The sequence below is a fragment of the Rhipicephalus microplus genome, chromosome 1, assembly GCF_043290135.1.
Source record: "Rhipicephalus microplus isolate Deutch F79 chromosome 1, USDA_Rmic, whole genome shotgun sequence".
Classification (NCBI taxonomy): Eukaryota; Metazoa; Arthropoda; class Arachnida; order Ixodida; family Ixodidae; genus Rhipicephalus; species Rhipicephalus microplus.
The window spans coordinates 228,033,895-228,056,103 of record NC_134700.1 but is presented as its reverse complement, the minus strand read 5'-3'; the positions used below and the strand labels follow the sequence as shown (position 1 = coordinate 228,056,103).

Genomic DNA, 22,209 nt, shown 5'->3' with positions numbered 1-22,209 from the left:
TGGGGTTCTTCAGTGCTTGCTTTGGCGACTCGACGGTGCAAGTGAATACAACACGAAACAAACCGAATCTGACCTGGCACGTCCGCAACGAGTGCCAAGCGCTTTGCATTTTATACGCTACACTCGCTCTCAGCGCCATCGGAGGAGGACATTAAGAAATATGGCTGTACTGTTTTGTCTATTCTCGCGTGGTGTTTGCATTCGATTGTTCGTTGACATGGCTGTTACGAAACAAGCATGATTCCCGAGAGAAACAAAGAACGTGGTGATAAAAACAAGCAAAAGACGTTCGTCGGAACATGCATTTCACTCGCGTTGTGTTTCTGTGCCGCCCAGAGAATGGCAGAAAAAGAAGCGAGGGCAACGAGCATAACAGATGAAACACACACGAGTATCGCAGATGGACTTTTCCGGCAATCTGTACAAGTAGACGGGCACGACGGATGACGCTTCGAGCCGGTTTATTGCACGCTTACGATGACTCCTTGCGCAATCCGATCTTCCTTTATTAGACCAGTCTTGGCGAATGCGCAATAACGTTTGTGGACGCCAAAACCATTTCAGCATGTGGAGATGTAATGACTTTAGTCGTTGAGAGAGTCTCTTCCGTGCGGGCTTCGCGGGCTATGAAAGTGTCTCTTTTTTGCTTCTCTCGTTTCAGAAACAACCTTGTCTTTCTTTTTATACTTGATTGCGAGTATTTATTTCCTTGGTAGTTTTTTTGCAACGTCACAGCACTGCTTGGCAATCGACGTCAACTTTTGATTTCTTTTTTTTTACTTTTACTTCCTTCGCACGAGCGAGTTAAAGGCTAAAGAAAGAACCACCGGAGTGTATAAACTAAAGCACACAAGACTGCGACGCTTATGTAAAGGGGTCGTGACGTCAGATGTCTGACGACAGTTACTCATTTTCCTTCTGTAAACATGTCCGCCCAGATACCGCAAAAAATCGCACTAATAAAATTCTAAAATCTCGCACAGCATGCGCTCAACGGGGACTTCGTCTCTGAGCACCGAGGGCTAAATCAGATTTCGCCGCGCGAGATTCGTCTCCAGTTCTGCAATCTTTAGCGGCTCGAAGTGCTCGCAAATTTAAATTTAATTTCGAATTCAAATTTTTTTTTCATTTTACCAAAATCTATTGAGATGAACTATTTGGGCCCTTAGCCAAATGTTATTACTGAACCCAATATTGAGACGCGCGTGCACTCCTATTTCGCTCCTGCACATATTCTTCCATCACTGAAGAGGTCACGAAACCGTCTCTTATGATAGACAACCTAGGAAAAGGTGATTCATTTCTGATACGAACATGCAATATTCAGATGCGAGTTGGAAAAGCACCACCGTTCTGCCCAAAACTATATCGCAATGAAGCCCGCACTTTTTCCCTTGACACCGCGAGTGCATAGTTGTGTAATTACCTTCATATCGCGCGAGTGCACAGTTCTTCGTAGGCATATCGTCATTATTTTTTTCTCTCACTCTCTCTCTCTCTCCATCTTCTTGCCCCACTTCTTTTGCCATGTACAGAGCAGCATGCGGGTGATCGCATTCCTCCAGTAGATCCCACTGCATTTCTCGCATCGAAGTGTTCTCTCGCTTGCGACCCATAAGTTCTATACAACCTTAAAGGGACACTCAAGAGGAGAACGATTTTTTTGATATTATAGTAAATTACTCGTTCACAATTACAATATCACAATTTCCTCCAACCAGAAGACGATTGGTTAACCATAAAACGCGCTATAAAAGGAAACGCCAGTGGCGACGCAACCTCCATATTCCAACCACATTTTGACGGCGTCCGCTAGTCACTAAAACTTCACCGTCCTTTGATGGAGCCACAATGTGCCGAATTTTGAGAAATTTCTCGGAGCCAATGTAAAAAAAAAATATAGGACACGCTTCAAATTCATGACATCACGTGTGGCAATTCCGGCGTGAAATTTAGAAATGAATCTTCGAGCTCGATTTTCTCCTCTATTAAAAACCTGTGACGATGAAACTAACGACATTAGAGTTGTCAGAATACAATTTATCGATCTAAACTGATCCATTCTTTTTTTCTTTAGTGTCCCTACAATGCGGCTTAACGAGGCGTATACTGACACCCACCGAGTGTTGCGCGATCCACTACTGATCTAAACTGGCATACATGATTTATTTTGTTTTGTGTATATGCATTCCGCCGCTACTTCGGTTGGCATTTGCCTCGAGGTTTATTACAAAACACAGCGATTATTCATGCCGTTTAACAGAGATAGAGAGGAAACATTTATTGCGCAAAGCACGTGAGTGAAGGTGGGAGGGTTTCTTATTCGAGGAACCCTCTCACCTGGTCCGCCCGCCGGGCTCGAGTGACGAGTTGACTCTGGTCGACCATGGTCCGACTTGGAGAACGCAGCCTCGCCCACGCTCCAATAAGGAGGTTCGTGCCCGTATCTACTTCTGCTGCTTGTAGCCTTATAGTGCGCTTCTTACTTTGCACTGCAGTAGGAGCTGCGCCGAGTGTCTGCCACACCACCGTGGGTGAACGTATTGCTTCGAAGGGAGGGGCATGTTGTCGGTGCCTTCGTCACTTGTGAGTTTTGGGTGTGGTGGACATACAAAAATTTCTACGTCAGTTTTATCGATCTATTCTCGTATCCAATTCATCATACTTCGGTTTTCACAAACCGAAGTTTACCATTCAATAAAACGTTTGCCTTTTATGAATGGCTTTATAAACATTTCACATTTTCTCCTTCCTTGTTTTTCTCGGAGGCAACAACAAGCACCAACCAATCTTTAAAAAAAAAAATCCACGCATCTCCAAGAAGTCAATCATGACAAATGGGCGAAGCTCTGGGTATCGTGTGGGTGAGTAACCATGCGTTAATTGAGTATTGCCCCGTATAATGTAAATTGCGTGACATAAAGAGAGAGAGAGAGATAAAGATGCAAGGAAACCGTCCATAAACGCTGAAGTCGCCGACTCAGTATATGAAGGGTATGTGCTAGTAATTGTTTTATGTTGTTTCATTGCAATGATAATTGACATTAATTTTTAAATGTTTTTTTAGGGGGGTGGGGGAAGAGGATGGGTGTCACATCTTCGCATCTCTCCGTGGCAACGGACATCGTGGACGGGAAAGCCTCCGTTAAGGTGCGTCAACCCTAAAACACGCTTCGGTGGCTTGTTCACGAAGAATGATTTTTTTTTGTGTGTGTGTCTGTGGACAAGGCCCCCGTGTAGCAGAGTTGCAACGACTTTTTTTTTAACAATTTGTCGGCACTTGCTATTCCCACCACGAATTTTTCCCGACAAATCGGGTTCCCATCGGACCAAAGTGTGGGAGTGGGCTAGTTTGTATTCCATGTCTATCCCACCGTACCTTGGATTATTTTTTTTCTTATTGCTGATCCGTCCCCCTAACAAAGTATGCAGTTTCATACCAGTCGTGACTAGAGCGTAATCTTGGACCTTCTCTCTTGCGACCGTCATCCCTGATAACCGCGGTGCTAAGACGTAAGAAAGAGATCAGCATCCCAGTGAGACGTACCAGACTGCATACGATCATCATCGAAATGGACATTAACTTATACCAGTAGAAGAAACCGGGGCGAAACGATGAGAGAAAGAAAGTGAGAGAGGCCGGACCGTGGATGGAAGTGCCGGCGCGGTCGTTTCGAAGTCGCGGGTGCGTGCACATATTCGTTCAGCGAGCCCAATTTTGTTGTCGTGCATTGCAAAAGAGGGACGGTGAAAAGAAATGCAAGGGAACTAGAAATATATATGCGGGGATATCTCATACCGCGGATGGACGTTGTCGCGCGCACCAGCTACGCAGTTCGCGCATTGGGCAATATCTCCCGGGGAATCTATGAGAGGAGGAGGAGGAGGTAGAGACAGCCTGACGGCGTCCTTCATTGACACTGTATTCAACTTTGGCGAAAAAAAAAAAAGAATATTCCACGACAACGACGCAGAGCCTGTCTGCCTTGTGAAACGTTCGTCGGAGGCATCGGCTTCACGGCAGGGCTTCGTTGATAAGCCGGAATCCCGGCCGACGTGCCGCCATGGTGGCGGCCGTAGATTAGCGAAGTCTATCCGCCCACTCGCGACAGTGGCGCGCGACTGAGCCAGATTGCAGCCGCGCATGTACGGAGTCGGCACGGCTGCGATCACTCCACGCAGTGCTCTCGCGCATACGTTATGCTCGGTCTGGTGGCGAAATACCGTGCAGTGGAATGGAAGCTACAGACAATGTCAGCGGTAGAAGTTTTGCAAGTTATATAGGCGAGTTCCGCAACAACAAAAAGAACAAGAACGACAAAATATTGCAAAGAGCAGCCGCTAAAAAAAGTTGGCGAGTTCTGCCGAGAAGTCATCATATCTGTAGCGCAGGCAGTTTGTGATCACATTGTCACATCTCGTAGCATGTGCATTTTTTTTTTCAGTTATGTGCTCGCGAGGTTGTTTTGTACAGCGGCGCAATTTTCTTGAGGCTATTTCAAAGACTATTCCAAAGGCTCACATTTGTTTGCGTTTCGATCAAGTTTGTATTTTTTTCGAACGTCTCGTGTATGGGCACTGTATGTACCCGGCAGCTGCATTCTTCATGCTCACCAAATCAATATCTCCTATTCATGTAGCATCACCTATAGTCAGAGGCAAGAATATAAACACGCAAATTTAATCGGCTTGTGACGACCACATTGTTGTTCGCCGTTCGGAAGTTGAAATTGGTTTCCTGGCTTGGGCTCGCGCCGTAAGCGTTCCAATTCAGCTTTGCGAGCGCTGACAAGAACCTCTTCGAAGCCTTCGCCACGCTGTACGGTTTACGACAAGACAATTTGGTTCGTCGTGCACGCATTCGAGGAACGTCCTCAAACGAGCTGGGCGACCAACGACAAAAGAGGAAAGCGAAACAACAAAAATACGCGAAAGCAACAACGAAACCAAGGGTGGCGTGCTAAGAAAAGAAAACGCAAGATGGTCGTCCTTGGCCTTATTGGCTTCCTCGTATAGGGGCGCGTCAGCTATCCGAGGGAGCGAGAGAAATGGACCAGCCGCCGATCGCCAGTGGAACATCCTCATTGCCCGACCCGACATGTCGGCGCTCGATGGGCCCTCGTGGACAATCGCGAGCCCTTGCAACCACGTCGCCGCAGCGTCTTCAAGCAGGCCGCCGCCGCTGCTTGGCCACATGCTGACGAAACGCCGCGACCACGATTCGGAAAAGCGAAGGCGACGTAGGCTTAAGATAACGGCGGATGTCCATGCCCGCATGCGGAGTGACTGTTGAGCAACCGTATATAATTTTTGCCAGCTCGCACCAAAAGGCAATACAAATGTCTATGGAGGCACGTGCGTGTTGTGCATAATATACTAATACACGCCTGCCATGGTACGAGATAGCGGCTCCGAATGATTTATACGAACAAAAGGAACGGCCAGTCTATAGCTTACGTCGTGCTGACCAATGCGCTTGCCAGCTTCGGCCATGATTCATGTTCGAATCAACGGTGGTATGCAGTGTCTGAAGCACGTTCAGCAGCCAGGCTTACGCCGAAGTAGATGCTATATATATCAAGATTCATTTGTGAGTCACCGAGAAGCTTGCTGGCATTTTTTTTTTCACTTCTTTTTCGCTGTCTAGATTCTCACGCATACCAGCAATAATTTTATCAATTTCGAATCTGAGCACTTTCAAGCTTTTCGAATCGCCACGGTGGTCTAGTAGTTACGCTGCTCGACTACTAACCAGAAGGTCGTGGGTTCGATTCCAGCCGCGGCTGCTGCATATCGATGGGAGCGAAAGGGTAAATGCCCGTGTACTGCGTGACATCAGTGCACGTCAAAGAACGCCAAATGCTCAAAACTTCGGGAGTGCTTCATACGGGGTACTTCATAACGTGTACGGTTTTGGGGCGCACAGCCTCAACAATTATTATTGTTATCAAGAATCCGAAAGTCGCAACTAAGGTTGAGATTGCAAGCACTCTTAAAGCCTATTTGCTCTACCAGTGCTTGCAAGCGACGTTTAAAAAAGCCAAAGCTAAAGGGATGCATTCAGGCATGACCTTATTATTAGATCATAAATACATCACGAAATGCACAAACGCACAGAGACACCCTATTATTACGCCTCGTACGAAGCGTAAAATTTGCTGGAGCAGTGTGCAACAATTTAACTCTGAATCCTGATACTTACACGGTACCTGCATAGCAATCGCACCAGACTGGTTAACATCCCTGCCTTTCCTTTCCCTGCTGTTTCTCCTCCTTGAGATTAGTTTCTTTCTTTGTGCGTGTCTTCTGTTTGATCCCGGAAAAAGCACAAACTTGCAGAAAGACCCCCAAGCCCTCATTGGGGAAAACTATACCCTTCTGTCTCACCATGCGTGTGTGCAGCTTTTGTGTCTCTGTTTTGGTGCTGAAAGTTCACTTAATTTGACCCGTTCCTCCGGCGCGTTCATTTTTCAAAGAAACTTTTCCCCTCGATTCAACCGGGATGTTAAATCCGTCATCGGCACTCTGCCAGGAGGAAGCAACCTGCGTGTCTGTACTAAACGAACGCACAGCCGCCGCTTCGGCCCGCGCATAAATCCAGCCGGGAGCTGCTTCATTAGCGAGCCAAAATAACACGAACGCCAGGACTGGTACCGATCGTGCCCGAACAAAGCGGCACAAAACTTCTCTCCCTCTCTCTTTCTTTCAGAGGCAAACGAGTTCTGTCGCTCAAGAACACTAATCCTCACCTTGATCCGCTTTTGCAGTGTCACTACGTGCATCCATTGGCATTTGTCTTTCGTTTCGCAAAGCAGGGGAACCAGGTCACGATGTCGCTGTCTGTTAATGAGCTTTGTAATTCGCGGAAGCTTCGTATATCGGCCGCAATACGCCGCTACGTATACCTGTGTAACCGCGTCCATGTGTCGTCATCTTAGACATTTACTGGCACGTAAAATTGCTTCCGCGTCAGAACTTGACTGTTTCACCGGTTACGAACACGGTGGAAGAATATATTTGCTCCGTGCTTACGGGTGACGTCTTACAATGGCTTTCGAGTTGAACTCGAAAGCCATCTTTTTTTTGTCCTCAGTCAATGTATTCAACATGGTCCTCCCCTCGGAAAAGTTTCTGCACCTATAACGTGGTTTCGCGCTGCCTCCAGTATTGGAGTGGTTGCAAGCTGTAGCTGCCCCTAACTAATACTGTTGTTACAAACGCAGCCTAAACCACGGTTACGCTAACCGCGGTTACGTTAACCGCGGTTCGCTGATGTTACACGGAACGCGAAATCGCGGTTATGCCACTAACCGTAGTTTTAAGAAACCGAGCTCTGCAACCTCGGTTAGGCAGATAACCGATAAAATGGCGGCGTTTACCACCGATGAGTGCATGCCGGCGAGCTCGCGTGAAAAATGGACGAGCTGCACGGCACTAACCACTCGTAAAGCCTGATAAAGATGTGGGAAAATCATTTGAGTGATATGCGGAGCACGTCACGCTATGCAAAGGTGTACGCGGCCATTACAGCCGAGTTGAACGCCAAACTTCCGCCTGACGCAGAGCAATCCACGTGCACGTCAAAGCAAGTCCGGAAGAAGATAGGCTATCTGAACAAGAAGTACCGGTAAGTACATGAATATACAAAGGGGCACATATGACAATTTCGCCTGGTTGCTGCTGAGTGTATTCAGGGCATACATACGCAAGGAAGTAGCTCTGTTGATTGTTCTACGCCAGATGGCGTTAGCCACCTTAACCGAGGATGCTTTCGCGCTGTGTAACATCGGCGAAGCGGGGTTGCCCCTAACCGTGGTTCAACGCGGTCAACCATGGTTGGTCGTAACCGCGCTTGCTTTGCCTGTGTAACATGAGTATTAGTCTTGACAATTATGGTTCCGCGACAGGCCCATCTAAGACCAAGCGACAATGCCACGTGATGAGACGTGATAACATGTCGCGTTAGCGTCACGATTTCTGGCAATCTGTGTACCCTCGAAACGTGCGTTGGAACGGAGAGGGGAAGCGTCGCTTGTGTAAACGAGAGAATCACCAAGATGAACGCAGCCCAAGTCTTTGCGAACCTTTCGACGATATATGTTGATCATAGGATCAAGACCTTTCTGCGGAAAACTATAGCTGAATCGACAGAATAAACAACCCACTATCTTCATGATAGCAGTCATGCTGATGTTGACTCGTGAATATAGATTATTATTTATATGTCAATTTTATTTAAAATTTGTTGAAAAAAGTGCCACCGTGAACATTGCGTTCACTGTTGTATTTCAACCTGCAATTACAAAATATTTCTAAGGCTCTAGTTACTGCTGCTCTTGCCTCAGTTTACACAAGTGTGGTATCTTATTTTGTCGGTTGGATGTAATAGAAAGTGCTCCCTATTGAAATGTGGATATTTTGTCCAAATAACATGCGAAATTCTTGGGATGTTCCAAAAATATCTGCATTACCATTCTAGAGCTGCGTTACCACCTGAAAACTATTCGCATTGAATTGGATTCATATCAGCATTAGATTCAATGTCCTCGCTATTGGGTTCGTATCTTATTCGGTTCTAAACTTCACTATTCGCTAAATCCTACAAATAATGTAAAAATTGTCTACTTCAAACCAATATTTCTATCATTTCATGAGTAAGCATGCTTTATTGATAGAAAAGACGCGAGATATACCGGCCAGGTGAAAGCCATTGTAACATTGTGTACTCCAGATACGAACACATTAAAAAATAAAAATAAAAAGACAGTGAAACGGAGGCACGTGCATGTGCTCAATTAAGATCGCACTTGCTCGTGAATCTATTCGACAAGCTGTCTCCCAGCAACTCGCACTGAACTTTATGTAGAGGCCGAGCTAGTTCCTCTAACACTCGTTTATTTTGTCCTCCTACACCGTCCGCCTAAATTATGCCAGCCCCCCGCAATCTGCGTTGCTACGCTACAGCTTAATCACCATGCGTAAACGATGGGAAATCGATGAAAGCGTCGCAGAAGGCGGATCCACCCCAAATTAGGCTGTAAGAATTCAATCTCCCCATTGAGCCGCCTGGTGCTTTGCAGACTATCGCCGAAACATTGATTTAACGCCAGTCGTTATGTCATCGTTACCCGTCGCTGCGTTCTCGATCCGTGGATAACAAGCCGTCTCTCTCTTTGCCACGAGAACACACGATGACCACAATAATGGCTGCGCAAAACATTGTCCCAAGGTCTCACGAAATAACATCGTATATACGCAACGGCTAGCCGATATCTTTGAAAACGAAAGCCTGTCAATTGTATAACTATACTCAGCTATGGGTTTGAAACTTCGGAGATGTCTGAAAAATATCGAGAAAAGTGCTTAAGCACGGGATGAACGTGTATGAAGAGACGTACAAGCGCTCATTTCCAACTTAAACTGACCTCCAAGCTGAAAACAGCTTGCGTGTTGTTCCTTATCTGTTCCTTTGCATTTCGTGCGCTATTAGCCGAGGTTGCTTGGCACGTGAGATGTCGCGCCGCTAAGTTAGACGGCGGAGGTTAAATCTCTTTCTTTCTTTCTTTCTTTATTTCTTTCTTTCTTTCTTTCTTTCTTTCTTTCTTTCTTTCTTTCTTTCTTTCTTTCTTTTTTCTTTCTTTCTTTCTTTCTTTCTTTCTTCCTTCCTTCCTCCCTTCCTTCTTTTCTTTCTTTCTTTCTTTCTTTCTTTCTTTTCTTTCTTTCTTTCGTTTATCTTTTCTCATTAAAGGTATGAGCTGTGTTCAACTATTCAAGTATTTCAACGTCCCGTAATTGTTTTGGCGGCGAAGACACGAAAAAGCGCTAATGGTATTTATTTATTTATTTATTTCCTTATTTATTTACAGTACCTACAGCGCCCGCGTGGGGCATTAGTGTAGGTGGAAATAATAAAACCTATTTAAAATACATATACAAAAATAATACATATACGAAAAAGTTTCAGAACAATAAATAAAAAAATGAAGAATGGGAAAAGAGCTATTAACACTGCGGTGTACATAAAAAAATGCAGCTACATACCAAAGCATTTAAGTGACACATAATTAGCATTGACGTGTGGGAAGAGGCAAGCACAAGATATTTGCAATGCAACAAGCGAGTTCGCCGACTAAAACTTGTTAGATTACTGACGAAGCGTTTGCCACGACGAGCTGGTTCAAGGAGAAACCCGGCAAGCACGAGCCACACGAACGTCAACGTCTTCTTTTACGCTGGCACAGAGCTGGAGCCGCTATGATTCGGATACAGTAAATATAACACACACACACACACACACACACACACACACACACACACACACACACACACACACACACACACACACACACACACACACACACACACACACACACACACACACACACACACACACACACACACACACACACACACATATATATATATATATATATATATATATATATATATATATATATATACACCAGCAGAGATCTCGAAAACAAGAAAAGAACTTATACTTGGACCGCTGGAAGGAACACATGACAGTATAATCAGGCTACGATAAAATATGACTTTGAACATAGCCTCCTTTATTTTCTAAAAAATAAAGGAGGCTATGCTTTGAAGCGCAACGGTGAATGTTTCCCTGGACACGGCTCCAATTTCTTGAGGTAGTTGTTGCATTGCTATATTCATCATGGAAAAAAATGAATATTTAAAAAAGTCGCGTACTTTTAGAGGGTGGTCAGCACGAGCAAATATATACGCAGGCTTTATATATACGTGTGGCAGCAGGTGGGTTTAGCTTGGCCTAGGTGGCCGGCAATCATTTCACCTGAGCAGCTCCTGAATTCTAGGTGTCTTTCACCACGTGTTCGAGATTAACAGCACAGTGCCTCGCAGGAGGGCAACCAAACGCAGTGGAAGCGTAGTCCTTACCTGCTTTTGATTTTCACGCTGTATGCTCAGCCTCGACTCGATGCACTGCCTCGTCTCGAGGAAGGCTTGCTTCTGGGCCGCCTTGCTCGGGTAGTGCGAGAACATGCCGATGGTGTTCACCGCCACCAGCAGTATCACGTTGCACGTCACCTGCGGGCACGAATAGGAAAGACGCCTTATGGGACACACCATCCGAAGCTTTCGAGAGCGATTCAGAGTGACCCATTGAACATTTCCAGAAGCTGTTGCAGTATGTATGTATGTATGTATGTATGTATGTATGTATGTATGTATGTATGTATGTATGTATGTATGTATGTATGTATGTATGTATGTATGTATGTGTGTGTGTGTGTGTATGTATGTATGTATGTATGTATGTATGTATGTATGTATGTATGTATGTATGTATGTATGTATGTATGTATGTATGTATGTATGTATGTATGTATGTATGTATGTATGTATGTATGTATGTATGTATGTATGTATGTATGTATGTATGTATGTATGTATGTACGCAGTGTCTACGGGGACATTAGCCAAAGGTGGGCCAGAAATGGATTGGGCACGAAGCTTCACACAAAATTTGTATCTGCAGTCGCCCCATGTAAATTACACCAACACATATATTACAAAAAGAATGCACGTATGAAAGTACGCATATAATTGTACTAGTGATACATATGACTGCTACGAACTATTGCAGCCAGGGACGTTAACCAACACGTGCAATCATTACATGAGTACACGATGCAAGGAGCATTCATTTATAAAAAAAAAATACGCATCAGGTAATAAGCGGTAGGTGTGCGCAGGCAATTGCTAAAACGAAGGCGAAGAATGTATCGAGAGCACTGAAGGAAACCATCCGTTAAGAATGCTAGCAAATGCGGCTCTTTCATTTTTCTGCTATGCCTTCGGTCATTTTGGCAGTGTTTTTGTAGTGGCCGGGAAAACCGGTATCGCCAAAACGCAATGCTCCAAGATAAAAAGACGCTTCGCGTTTTCCCTGGAGGAAAATGGCGCATGCGCCATGGCATCGTGAAATAGGTGGTCGGACAGATGAGCCGGCCAGTCTAATGAGACAAATATGACAGAAAATCATCTGCGAATAAAAAAAAAAAAACTAAGACGCATAACCTCTTGAAGTGGTCTTGCATGCGTGCTACAAGATTGATTGATGTTTGATATGCGGAGTTTAACGTCCCAAAAGCACCATATGATTATGAGAGACACCATATTGGAGGGCTCCGGAAATTTCGACCACTTGGGGTTCTTTAACGTGCACCCAAATCTGAGCACACTGCAGCCTACAGCATTTCCGCCTCCATCAGAAATGCAGCTGCCGCAGCCAGGATTCGATCCCGCGACATGCGGGTCAGCAGCCGAGTACCTTAGCCACTATAGACCACCGCGGCGGGGATGTATGCTACAAGAACATTAACTTTACTCCCATTGAGAGTTTACATCTATGCAATACTACGTTAAAAGGTTCGACCAAAAATGCCAACACTAAGTCAGGAATAATCGGACTGTGAGACATTAAGGCGAAGAAATGAGTCGCGGGGACGAAGGAAATAATGAATCTTATCAAAGGGAGTATGATAATGAGAGACCTTAATATGCACCGAGAAGTACGACAAGATAAATATAAACAGACTTATACACGGCTGATTTTCCCCCTATGTCGCATTGGCACATCCGCATTGCGGAGGATCACGCGAACTTAAGTTACGTTGATTATGTCAATGTTCAAAATCCTAATTAGCACGTGTAATGCGCATAAGTGAGACTCTCATATGCGTAATATATAGCTATAGCTTGGTCCAGGCTGCAAAAATATTAATAGTATTATTAGTTTTGTGAATATTCTAGTTTTCATTTTTGCTGTGAAACATTTATTGAAGTTAGGCTGTTACGATGAGAATGAAATAACAAACGAGCGCGCTCGTCACTGTAAAAAAAACCCACCTAACTAACCAACAAATCGCTTATTGTATTACCGCGCTAAGTTGCCTAATGACTCTTCCCATGCGCAGGGTAGCAAACCGGCTGCCTATAGGCTGCTTAACCTCCCTGCCATTCTTTTCCCCCTATTTTCCTTCCTCCGAGCAGCAGAGCACATGAATGCAATGTGAGAGCACCAGCTCTGATAAGCTGTACCATTAACGCTTGTTAGTATTTGAAGCCTTATTCTTTTAACAAGAAGTTCGTCAATAATAATGTAAAAATAAATGTCGTTCGCTTTGCGTTTCTGACTGGCAAGTGTCTCTACATGTGTTTTGACAGTCAGTAGTAACCTTAAAGCACGGTCGTTGACTGAAGTGGTCATACACTATTTTTAATCCTTCGTTACAAAACCTAATTGTCTAAACAAAAATCTATCATTAAGGACGACACTTAATACCGTATGTCGGCGATGTAGATTAGAAATAGCCATAGTTGGAGAATGCTGTCATTGAGCACAAAATACGGGGAATAATATATATAAGATTGTTAAGTGCTGCGAGCTGGAGGTGACTCTAAAGTATGTTGCGAACTCAGGATAACGTAATCGAGCCCATGTTTATTGCCGGTAACTTGGGAAGTTATACTGACATGGCTGTCGCGGCCCACTGCTTTTAAAAAGTCGGCTTGTCACCTGCCTGCCGCTTATTCTTTCATTAGAATTTAAGCTTCTTGTTCACAGAAAACTAAGTTACATAAGAACAGCTCGGAATTTCATCTGCTAGATATAGTCTACAATTTCCCAACAAGCCAGATATGGCGTTAGTTCTCCAAATAGTTCGTTCACCTCGTAAACATAAGGTATTGCTCACACAGAGAGAAAGCAAGATAACGCAAAAGCGTTTCTGTAAGAGTACAGCTGCACAAGTTGAAGCACTCTATATAAATTGGCAGCAGCAAGCACAGGACCGAGTTGACTGGCGGAACATGGGAGAGGCCTTTGTCCTGCAGTGGACGTAGTCAGGATGATGATGATGATGATGATGATGATGATAATATAACACGGTCCACAAACTACAAAAATACACTCGGCAGCGTGTCTAAATGTAAATTTAAAGAAATGCTACGGTATTCACAGCGTACAAACGATTTAAAATACGCGCGACACTCGCGCGCGCATTTCTATGCGTGTATATACACACATTTGCAAAAATATTCGGGGAGGAAAATTACAGAAGCTCAATTTCAGAATGGGTGGGACTACGACTTGCACAGAAAACAAGCATATGTGAAAAATACGGTCACACGGGAAACGCAACAAATTTCCTAAAGCGCTAGCTTATACAAACAAAGCTATACTTCTCGCTTAGAAAAGCCTTAATTATGATAAGAATGGACACACGCTAAATAATGGTATACTCAGGATGACTGCCAGTTGGGCGTGTTGGTAAAGGTTCATGATGAGACAAGCGCAAAAATACACACACTCAGAGAGGACACAGACAAGCGCTTACTAGCAACTGAAAATTTTATTTCGAAGCGAACACCAATAAATACATCACACGCATGTACGCCATTCCCAACTTCCCATGGTATACTCACCAAGGAGAACTAAATCATCGGGAGCGAATTGATTAGAACAAACTACTCGAGTATCCGTCACCTTCTTTCCAATGCGTAATATGCCGATTTGCACCGTTCTCCGCCACGGAATATGATTCTTTCTTTCTTTTTCTTTCTTTCTTTCGTTCTTACTTACTTTCTTTCTTTCTCTTTCTTTCTTCCTTTCTCTCTTTCTTTCTTCTTTCTCTTTTTTCTCTCTTTCTTTCTTTTTTACATGTCCCTAGGCGGTCGCGTCGAACAGGGTACACATGCACACACATACGCATAAGATGATTTTGCTTTTACATTCCACAACAGCTTCATAAAGTTTGATGTTATAACGCCGTCCTTGCGAACGCCACAGTGCTGGCTTACAAAGCTTAAAATGAGCAAACTACAAAGGCGAAAAGTGGAAAAAAAAATTAACATTTGTTGCCGAGTTGCAGTCATGTCGCGACCAACCGAAGGCGCGGCGTTTCACGTAACGTAACGGCCGTCCAAACCAGAGTGCCCTTCAGTGTCGGCAAGTCAAGTAACGTTAGTTATATATGAGCGATAAAGTCATGGGTGTGCGGTGGCTGCTTGTGTTATGCGTGCTTATTACACACGCAACCAAAGCAGTCGGCTCCATTTATTCCCTCATACGCATATTAGACGTGCACTTGCAGAGCGAATTACTTACCGCAACTCATCCCCTTGTCTTTTCACCCGCTTGGTTGTGAAGAGAGTTATATCCGTCGTAAAGTTGCCTAATGTCTTTTCATTCACGAAGTATCTAGTCATAAGCAGAAGAGGGCGAGAGAGAAAGAAAGAGACAGCTAGCTCCTGCGAAGTAAAGGGTGCTCGCATCCAGAGCCGGCTGCGGTTGAGTGCCGTTGCGAAATTCAGTTACTTGAGATTCTCACCGTCTTCGGCCCTTGTATACGCATTTGTCTTTGAAATCTTTTCTAGAGTTGTTTGCCCTGGTGTTGCGATGTATACACGATAAAGATTGAAAGAAAAGGAACACTGAAAGGAGGCCGATTGTAAAAGAGAACGCGCTTTGGTAACGCAGCAAGCGTGCTCGAGCAAGCTGCTTTGTAACACGCGTGCGCGAATACGTGCCGAGCGCTGCAAGAAACGCGACAAAGCGAACGAGCTATATAACGCTCCTCTCGCGCAAATGTTGGGCTCAATAACAACGAAGAAAAAGAAAGCTTAAACAATTCAGCGCGAAGTTTCGTTCCTGCATGCGGAGTGTGCGACCGGGGACCGATTATGCAACAACGAGTGAGCATGCAAGCGGCAAAGATACGCCCCGTTTTACCGAGCGGAGACGAGGGGTCATGGCTTCATAGATAGCGCGGGTAATACGCTCTAGGGAGGTGCGAGAACGTTCGGAATGCGCCCGCTCTGCCCGCCCCTCGTAAATTCGGTGTAACGAACCGCGCACATATACGCTTTCGCTTTGCCTCGCTTTGCCTCGCTTTCACCCGCAATGATTGGTGAGTGTGGGAAGCGAGGAAGGGGAGGGATAGATATTGCAAAACAATGGCGCAGGTTTCAATCGGCAGGCACGCGCATACATATTTTGGGCTTGATACGCATGCACGCTGAAAAGCTGCGACGATCTCGGAGGACTGCGGAATCGCGGACCTTTTCGTCGACGCGAGCAGAATTACCGCGCTAGGAAGAGTGATTGAAAGGCAAAAGCGGCCGCACAACGAGCTGCAGTGGTACTGACTCGATACCGCTGAGTGAAACAAAATATGCGCAATCTGTATGTAACCCACGTGCATTGTATGCAATGACGCTGCGGCAATCGACGAGGTGTGTCATCGGCCGCATAACTTGAAGCAGCTGTAACACCCAACCTTGTCGGAAACTATAGTTGTTTGGGTGTACGCGGATTTGAACAAAAGGTAGCAACGGCTCGCTTCATTTTTTTCTTCTGTATAGCGACTGGAGCTCTCCGATTGAAACAGCACCCATCATGACACGTGGTGATGCTGCCCGGAAACGACGATAGTGACGTCAAAAGCGGAAAGATTAACTCAGTTTACTTTTACAAGCAACTGCATTTCAAAATAATTTTGTTACTTTTCTAGTGGTGCCCGTGTGGATGAAATACGATGGACTCTTTTACAAGACTAAACTCCACTCAGTCGTGATGATGTACATAATGTTATTGGACACATCGGCCAACTGAAAAGGCTTTCATTTTGCTCATTTGCCCATTACGTATGCACTTCGCAGTTTAATAGACATATCTTGCCAGCTGATTAAGGTTTTATACATATTTGTACTTCATATTTTATTGGACATGGCACTTTACATTTTCAACGTATGTGTACGTAGCCCATACCTTGTTCCTTTGGATGCCTATGTATGCTAATTTATGGTTGCTTTATATACTTACAATGAATTTGATAAATTAACGTTAAAATAATTTGTTCATTGCAAACGGTACAACTGTTCGTTTTTTTTCCTTTTTTATTGAAATAGAAAATAAACGAAGGAGTTTTTGCCACCGTTTCTTGGCAACGGCTACCCCTTTCCACCTAATTGGTACAAATAAAAATATGAAAAAAAACAATAGCATGTATACATATATACAGTCCTACATGGGTCGCTTCTTGATTCTATATATTGTGGTGCTAGGATTTCCTATCCTTTTTTATTACACCTACACTAGCCTTTGGCTACAGGTCCGAGGAGTGTTTGTTATCAGCATGTACAATAAGAAATTTAAAAAAATCCTTACACGTGAAAAAAGCATTGTAAGTTCGGCTGAGTTTCCGTAACGAGAAGCAGGGCATGTATTCACAAAGCACTCATGCTAGACATTTTCGAAACCACCGCCACTGACCACGTTGGAGATATAGCATCTGAAGTTCGTCGCTCCTTCGTAAACGGCTGTTACGAATGAGGAACGTTGGGATTTAAACAGGGCTTGTAAGATGAAACTTTCCGTCTTTTAACACGCTAGCAAACAATATGAGGCCGAAACTGTTCGACAGCCTCGTGCTCGAATGTTCGTCGTTTTTGGTAATAATACGACCAACTTCGCGACTGGCAATCAATCTGCGCTACAAACGGTCTTAGCGGAAGATATTTCTACCAATGCAGAAGGCCACTGTTCGCATAGAGTTCACATGCAACTCTTGTGAAGTTGAGCACTATGCTGCCAGTGACGCCATCAGCTAGCGTCCATGGCATTAGCATGGATTGTGGTTGAATTCACGCAGTTCATACGCCAACGAAGTGAAGGGATGCGACAACTTACGCCAGAAAAACGATGTGCACGCACGTTTGCTCCTTATAACGCTTATAATTATGTTCACCCACCTTCACCAGTCCCCAGCAAACAAGGGAAATCATCCCTAGCTCTCAATTTCATTTCATGTTCTGTTTGCGGACGGAATTTCTAGAATTATCTGTCATTGAAGAACTGGTCGCGGGAAGCGTTGAAGCTTTCGGCAGCCATGAAAAATGATAAAAGAATTGTATGCTTCTACAAAAATAGCTATAATTATCGGCATTTCACGGCCACGGCGACGACAGAAATGCTACCGGTGTACAATTGCTATCGCAATAAAATGTCCGTAACAGAACATTGCAGCCAACCCTGACGCCAACGGATATAACATTGGAAAAGCAGACCCAACAATTGCAAAAAAAGAAGAGGATAATAAACACTAAATTAAAGGTTTGGGAATTCGGTACCAGAGAGAGAGAGGGAGAATAAAATGAGGGAATGGCAGGGAGGTTAACCAGAAATTAGTGCATCCGGTTTGCTACCTTGCACTAAGGGAAGAGAAAATGGGGAATAAAGATGGCAAAGAAAGCGAAGAGCGAAAAAGACGCGCGAGAAAGAAAACAAAACAATTAAAAAATGAAAATGAGCTGGGGTGCTATAGCCCATTCAATAGGCCACTACCACGCAAAAAACGTTCAATAAGGCCTTCACTGATTATCTGTGCGAAGACAGATTATTTCGCCTTTCAAGCCCTGACTGTTCTGACAAGGATCTCTCGTCAAGACGAGCTAACGCAACAGCTAGTTGCCGTCTTTGCACGCTGTAACGAGGGCAGTGACAAAGAACGTGCTCTATAGTTTCATCGCTGCCGCAATGACCGCAAGCAGCACTGTCTTCCATGCCGATTCGGAAGGCGAAAGCTTTGGTGAAAGCGACACCAAGCCACTGTCGGCAAAACACCGCTGTCTTAAGTCGAGATGGTCCTCACGGAGACCGAAGTAGACGAGATGTGTCCAGCCTGCAGTCGCGTGGGCCGTAAGCACTCAGCGTTCCACTGAGAGTTTACGTCTTCATTAGCGAATGTTTTGAATTTTCATTGCAGCATCAGTTCATGAAAATGGATTGGATTCTTCTTCACCTACTTGCTGTGCTGATCGAGCAGCTGCATCAGCATGTTCGTTGCCCAATATGCCACAGTGACTTAAAAGCTACAGAAACGTGATTTCGTGTCCTTCGTCGGAGAGGTGGTGAAGTAACTCTCTAATTTCTAACACTAGTTGTTCATGAGGCCCCTGGAGTAAGGCAAACACCAAACACTGTAGTGCTGCTTTGGAGTCCGTGAACACGCTCCATTTCTTGGCTTCTTGGTGTTTAATGACTTTAACTGCGCTGCATAGAGCAGCAAGTTCCGCAGCTGTCAATGACGACATGAAGAGGTAACAGAATCTTCGTCGTTGTCGCTGTTGAAAATCCGGTACCAGCTATCTTATTATACAATATAGCATAAGCGTTCACACAAAATGAATTTTTTCCTGCGGAAAGGTCAACTATGTTTATGATCAGTATACAACCAAAGACCACAACAAAAACGAAGTCTCGGTCAAGTGCTCTGAATACGCGCGCACATCGAGCGCACGCGAACACCCAGCGTTCCGTCGTACGACTAAAGGATCACTGAACCACGTCGGCTGCGCAGAAGAAAAAAGATTCGCCTGGACCGGAAATTAAACCGAGGAACTTGATATATATTTATCGAACACCAGCCAGAAAAAGAGAAAAAAAAAGCCCGTTACGAGAGTCCCGCAAAGGCTTGGGCCAATTGATCATGAGGATGAGAATGAAAACTGCCAGGCCACGGTATACGATTTTCAGAATTCCAGCCACGAAATTTTCATCACGTCCTTCTCCTTCTTCTAAATTGACAGTTTTCAGCCATACGTGAATTTGGTTTTCACAAGAAGTTTTAAGGTTCATCTCACGGACAAATAAAAATATGTTTTGAAAGGTTAAAATTATGGAAGGAAGAGAAGGGGTACAGGAGCCACTACTGACGTATCATAGGGAGACTACCGTATTATAACGTTTTAAGCGAAACTGAATAAATGCTGGAACATTAATTAATTTTGAAAAGAATCGTATAATTGGTGTCCGAGTTCATATCATATATAATCGCGTTATACGAGACTTGACCTACTTTTTATTGGCTAGCTCTGGTTATTGTTTGATAAGTGCAGCTAAACGGGCTCATCAATGAGTATGATATTATTTATGTGGTATGATATTCTTTATATGATATTCTTTATTAACTTGGTTAGTTACCACGCGTCGCGTCAACGTGATGTTCGAAACTTCCGTGACGCTCCACATGACGCCATGGTTCCCTTCGGGGAGATGGTATGATTTTTTAGTTAAAGCGCACGCTCCGAATTTTCGTTGTTCAACAATGCACAGGAGAAATCGCTCACCGGCACTACCTTGAAGGTCAAGATCCAGTGTCTATATATACGGGGTGGCCAGTGAGCGGTTGTGCAGCGCAAGCAGTCGGTTTTTTTACTCAAGCAACTCGCCAGTAGACGCTGCGAGGCAAGAGAGGAGAGAGGGGATGGAACGCACACGCGCCATGGGGGAGTGAGCGCAAGCAGATGGTAGGAGAGAAGTGGAGAAAGTAACGAGCTGCTGTTGGAGAGAGGAAAGGAGGTGAGTCGCGCATGCGTACTGTGAGTGCGAACGCCGGACGCGTGACACACCCGCGGGCAAGAGATGCTGCGCATCTAAAAAATGAACTGCCATTCATCAACCCACAGAAAGGTGCGCTGTCAAATAAGTTTTTTTTTTTACTTTGCGTGTCCGTGTTTTCTATCAGCGCCACAGCCGAATAGACAATATACCAACTTTTATGAGACTTATTAAAAAAATAATTGATACGTGCCCTCTGCAAAGCCTTTTCATCACTACGTAATACTTTACACGCACTGGGACAGTTGCTGAAATCATCATTATTTTTTTTTTCTGTAGTCTATAATGAAACGCTAACAAAAACTGGGAAGGAAGGAAGCACGTATGGAAGAATGACTCAGCTCCACCAACGTCATCGACTATTTGTTGGCCTAATTATTGGCCTTTTTAGTGGACTGGTGGCGAGTAGTGGGATATATTCAATTTTCGAGGTGCATGCCTTTTTTATCGTTTTTGTGACGAACCGTGACTACATGGCAACCTGACGACCTAGAAGCCGACAAGCCGAGGCACCTAAAGTGCTTGAGCACGTCACGATCATGCCATGATTGCATCGCAAAACTTTCCCACATTGCGTCGTCGTGATTCCACGAAAGAGCGACGTCATCACGTGAGGTCAACTTTATGATAGGCCGTGACTACACGACGCATTCCTTGCTCCTAAGGCATTTCGCATCTAAAATAATAAACGTTCTCAACGGTGTTATTGTACAAAGATGTCGCATATTGCTCCGTATCTCTTCATACCCTTCCCAGACAGAGGGCATGATAAGCAGAATGCGACTTGTCACGGAGCTTGTGGAGTAAGGAGCGGAATCGAGCTCAACATCGAAGAACGCCAACCGATTTAGCATCAGTAAAGGCAATCTACATATTTCTGACGGCAAAAGAAAGTGCGCGACAGATTCGTAAAAATTGATTGATTTGTGGGGTTTAACGTCCCAAAACCACCATATGATTATGAGAGACGCCGTAGTGGAGGGCTCCGGAAATTTTGACCACCTAGGGTTCTTTAACGTGCACCCAAATCTGAGCACACGGGCCTACAACATTTCCGCCTCCATCGGAAATGCAGCCGCCACAGCCGGGATTGAGATTCGTAAAAGAAAAAATGTAGGTGTACAAACTGATGCGTGCGCACCATACATGCCAAAATAGGAATCTCGTTTTCGCGGTATACGCGGGCACGCACGGCGAGTGCTGTGCGCGGAGAAAATTGTCGCTCGCTCGCGATGTTACGTGCTTATTACTTCTGGCTCTCGTCCGCACATCGGAGCTTGCACCGTATCGATTAGGCGAGACGAGACATTTCCAGCTGCGAAATCCTTGAAAGCCCATTGTAATGCTTTCGCGCATATTTGCGCTACGCACACGGTACAAGGCGCACGGCCCATGGCGTGATTCTCCCATCGGTGGGAAACCTTGGAGCGCCATTTAGGTTGGACGAGGCGAAATAAGGCGCTGCACGACAGTACTCTCTATATTCCTCTTAATTGGCCACGTTTAGGAAGTCTGCGCCTGGCGGCACTTCCCCCAAATCTTTTGGGTTGGGCTTCTATTTAGATGCAGAAAATGTCACCCCCTCTCCCCCCCTCTCGTCTTCTCTCAAGCTGTACGAGGCATTGATGTTGCCGGATAGGTGCAGTATATCAGAGATGAAGTGCAATAACGCCACGTACCGACTCGGGCACTGTACTTCCTAGCCACCTTTCTTGCCCACCGAAGCGTTCATAAGTTGGCGCGACTGCTTTTGCACCTACTCT

At 44.9% G+C, this 22,209-nt stretch overlaps 1 protein-coding gene across 4 annotated transcripts in view; it reads right to left on the bottom strand.

The window, feature by feature from the left end:
- The window catches only part of LOC119159572 (adenylate cyclase type 5), a 258,967-nt gene that overhangs the window by 63,583 nt on the left and 173,175 nt on the right, over positions 1–22,209 (bottom strand). For all 4 annotated transcript variants that reach the window (XM_075891501.1, XM_075891500.1, XM_075891502.1 and 1 more), the window contains one exon: positions 10,921–11,070. In XM_075891501.1, the coding sequence (XP_075747616.1) occupies positions 10,921–11,070 (150 nt within the window). The remainder of the gene's footprint in view (positions 1–10,920; positions 11,071–22,209) is intronic.